This window comes from Pteropus vampyrus, unplaced genomic scaffold, assembly GCF_000151845.1.
Source record: "Pteropus vampyrus isolate Shadow unplaced genomic scaffold, Pvam_2.0 Scaffold250, whole genome shotgun sequence".
Lineage (NCBI taxonomy): Eukaryota > Metazoa > Chordata > Mammalia > Chiroptera > Pteropodidae > Pteropus > Pteropus vampyrus.
In genome coordinates, this window is record NW_011889031.1 from 1,068,223 (window position 1) to 1,070,465 (window position 2,243).

The 2,243-nt window shown below is 51.3% G+C and overlaps 1 protein-coding gene across 1 annotated transcript in view; it reads left to right on the forward strand.

Moving 5' to 3' along the window:
* Positions 1-2,215, forward strand: part of TULP2 (tubby like protein 2) — an 11,847-nt gene extending 9,632 nt beyond the window's left edge. The window contains exons 9-13 of the mRNA XM_023520159.1: positions 470-582; positions 1,082-1,196; positions 1,274-1,372; positions 1,620-1,791; positions 2,073-2,215. Of these exons, the coding sequence (XP_023375927.1) occupies positions 470-582; positions 1,082-1,196; positions 1,274-1,372; positions 1,620-1,791; positions 2,073-2,206 (633 nt within the window). The 3' untranslated portion in view covers positions 2,207-2,215. The remainder of the gene's footprint in view (positions 1-469; positions 583-1,081; positions 1,197-1,273; positions 1,373-1,619; positions 1,792-2,072) is intronic.
* The last annotated feature ends 28 nt before the right edge of the window (positions 2,216-2,243 follow it).

Here is a 2,243-nt window from a genome sequence, read left to right on the forward strand (position 1 = left end):
AGAGCCAAGCCACGCCCCCCTGGCCTTTCGCCTCAGTGTGGCTGCCTCTTATCAAGACACTCTATCTCTCTCAGAAAGAGGCTTTTTCCTGCTCAGAGGCAGACTACTTTTCTCAGATGAAACATCTACTAAAGAAAGTCCCGTTGCAATGTTCAAAGCGAGGCTCTTCCCTATTCTCCAAAACCAGGCCCTGCCGGCCAATCAGGCTCTCCCCTGCCTGGGCTCTGCCTAAACCCTGGACCCAATGTCCGAAGGACTGAAGGGGATATATTAAGATGTGAAGCTCCTCTTCAGAACCCAGCTGATGGCTTCCTTCAGTGAGAACCGCATCTCCCAACAAGCCTTGGCATGCTTATTGCCCCATTACCCTTTCTTCTGTCATAGGGGCATAGTGTTTCGTTGTCTTTGGACTCCTAGCCCTAGCCACATACCAGAAATCAACTTCCATGGGTTGTTCTCACATCCACAGCACTTTCTTCTCGCTGGGCGCAAGAGAAGAAGGAGCAAAACCTCTAATTACCTCATCTCCCTGGACCCTACAGACCTGTCTCGGGATGGGGACAACTTTGTGGGCAAAGTCAGGTGGGCAAAGCCCTGAAGTGTGTGAGAAACAGATGGCAAGGCACCTGGGGGGAGAAGGAGACAATTGAACTACATTTCCCAACAGGCCATATAGCACAAGTTCTACCTGCTCTAGGACGTTTTTCTCTTAGAGACTGATGGGCTTTGTAGTTTTTCAGGTTGTAATCTCAGGGTGGTTGGGAATAAAAGAACTGAATGCTCTGGAGCGGAGGCTGGCATTTAAGACTTCTGACTTCTTGAACTGCAAGGTGCTGGGAATCCTAAGTTCCTGAGTAGGAGAAGATAGTTGGGATGTGTGAGTTTTTGGTCCAAGAGAGAAGTTTCCTAAAGGAACTAGACAGGAAACTAAAAATCATGGCTCACACGGCTGAGACTGGCTACATGGAACATGGAAATGAGTCTTCTATAGAGGATTGATGGGGAAAGTTGATGAGATGACATGGGATAGCAGTTAACATAAAGCAAAACAGTAAAAATTATTATTTATATTCTGGGGCAGATCTAATGTCCTAGGCACCAAGTTCACCATCTTCGACAATGGAGTGAATCCTGAAAGGAAGAATTTCGTCCCAGAGACAGATCGGATCAGGGAGGAGTTGGGCGCTGTGTGTTACGTGAGTGTCCAGAGAGAACAGAGCAGGATGGTGGGGAGGGAGAACGAGCCAGGGCAACTGGAGCATAATACCCACAGGAGACCAACGTCCTGGGATTCCGAGGGCCCCGGAAAATGACAGTGATCATTCCAGGAATCGATGCCCAGAACCGGAGAATCAGCGTCCAGCCACTAAATGTGAGTCAGCTAAGGTCGATAATCTCTGCGTCAATGGGAGAGGAAGGGCTGGGGGACAGGTCCTAGATCCTTGAGGGAGGAGAGGGCTGGTGGGCTGCAGAAGGTTAGACGTGACGATTCTGTCGGATTTCTGTGTCTCAGGGAGAAGAGACGGGGCACTCAAAATTCTGAATCCAGGGCAGGGGGCGGGGGAGAGGGGAAAGCTAGTAGGTGATAGGTTAACCACGCCCCTTAATTTATTCTCTAGGAACAGGAGTCTCTACTGAGTCTCCTCCAACATGGGGCCAATCAGGGGCTCATCTTGCTGCAAAACAAAGCCCCATCGTGGAGCGACGAGAGCGGCGCCTACGTGCTCAATTTCCATGGTCGAGTCACTCGAGCCTCGGTCAAGAACTTCCAGATCGTTCATCCGGATGACCGTGAGCTCCTGGGAACCGGTTTGCCTGGGCGAGGGCGGGGGTGGGAAGCAAGAACCGATGAGAACTACTTACTCCCATCGGCACTTGAGCGATTTTCTAGGTAGGGCCGACTCCATGATGTTGCAAAGCCTCTTGGGAACTGTAGTTTACACGGTCTTCGGAGGTTTTTTTGCGGGGGTCTAGTGAAGGCGCCGCACGACTTTGGGAGTAGTTTTCGCAGCTCAGAGGCCCGCAGCAGGGAAATGAGTACGCCTAGGCTTAGTTCCTGATTTTATCTCCAGCGGACTACCTAGTGCTCCAGTTCGGCCGCGTGGCCCCAGACACGTTCACCATGGACTTCCGCTTCCCGCTTTGCCCTCTCCAAGCCTTCGCCATCTGCTTGTCCAGTTTCGATGGGAAACTGGCGTGTGAGTAAACCAATGAAGTACGGTAATCTCATCGGCTCCTGTGCC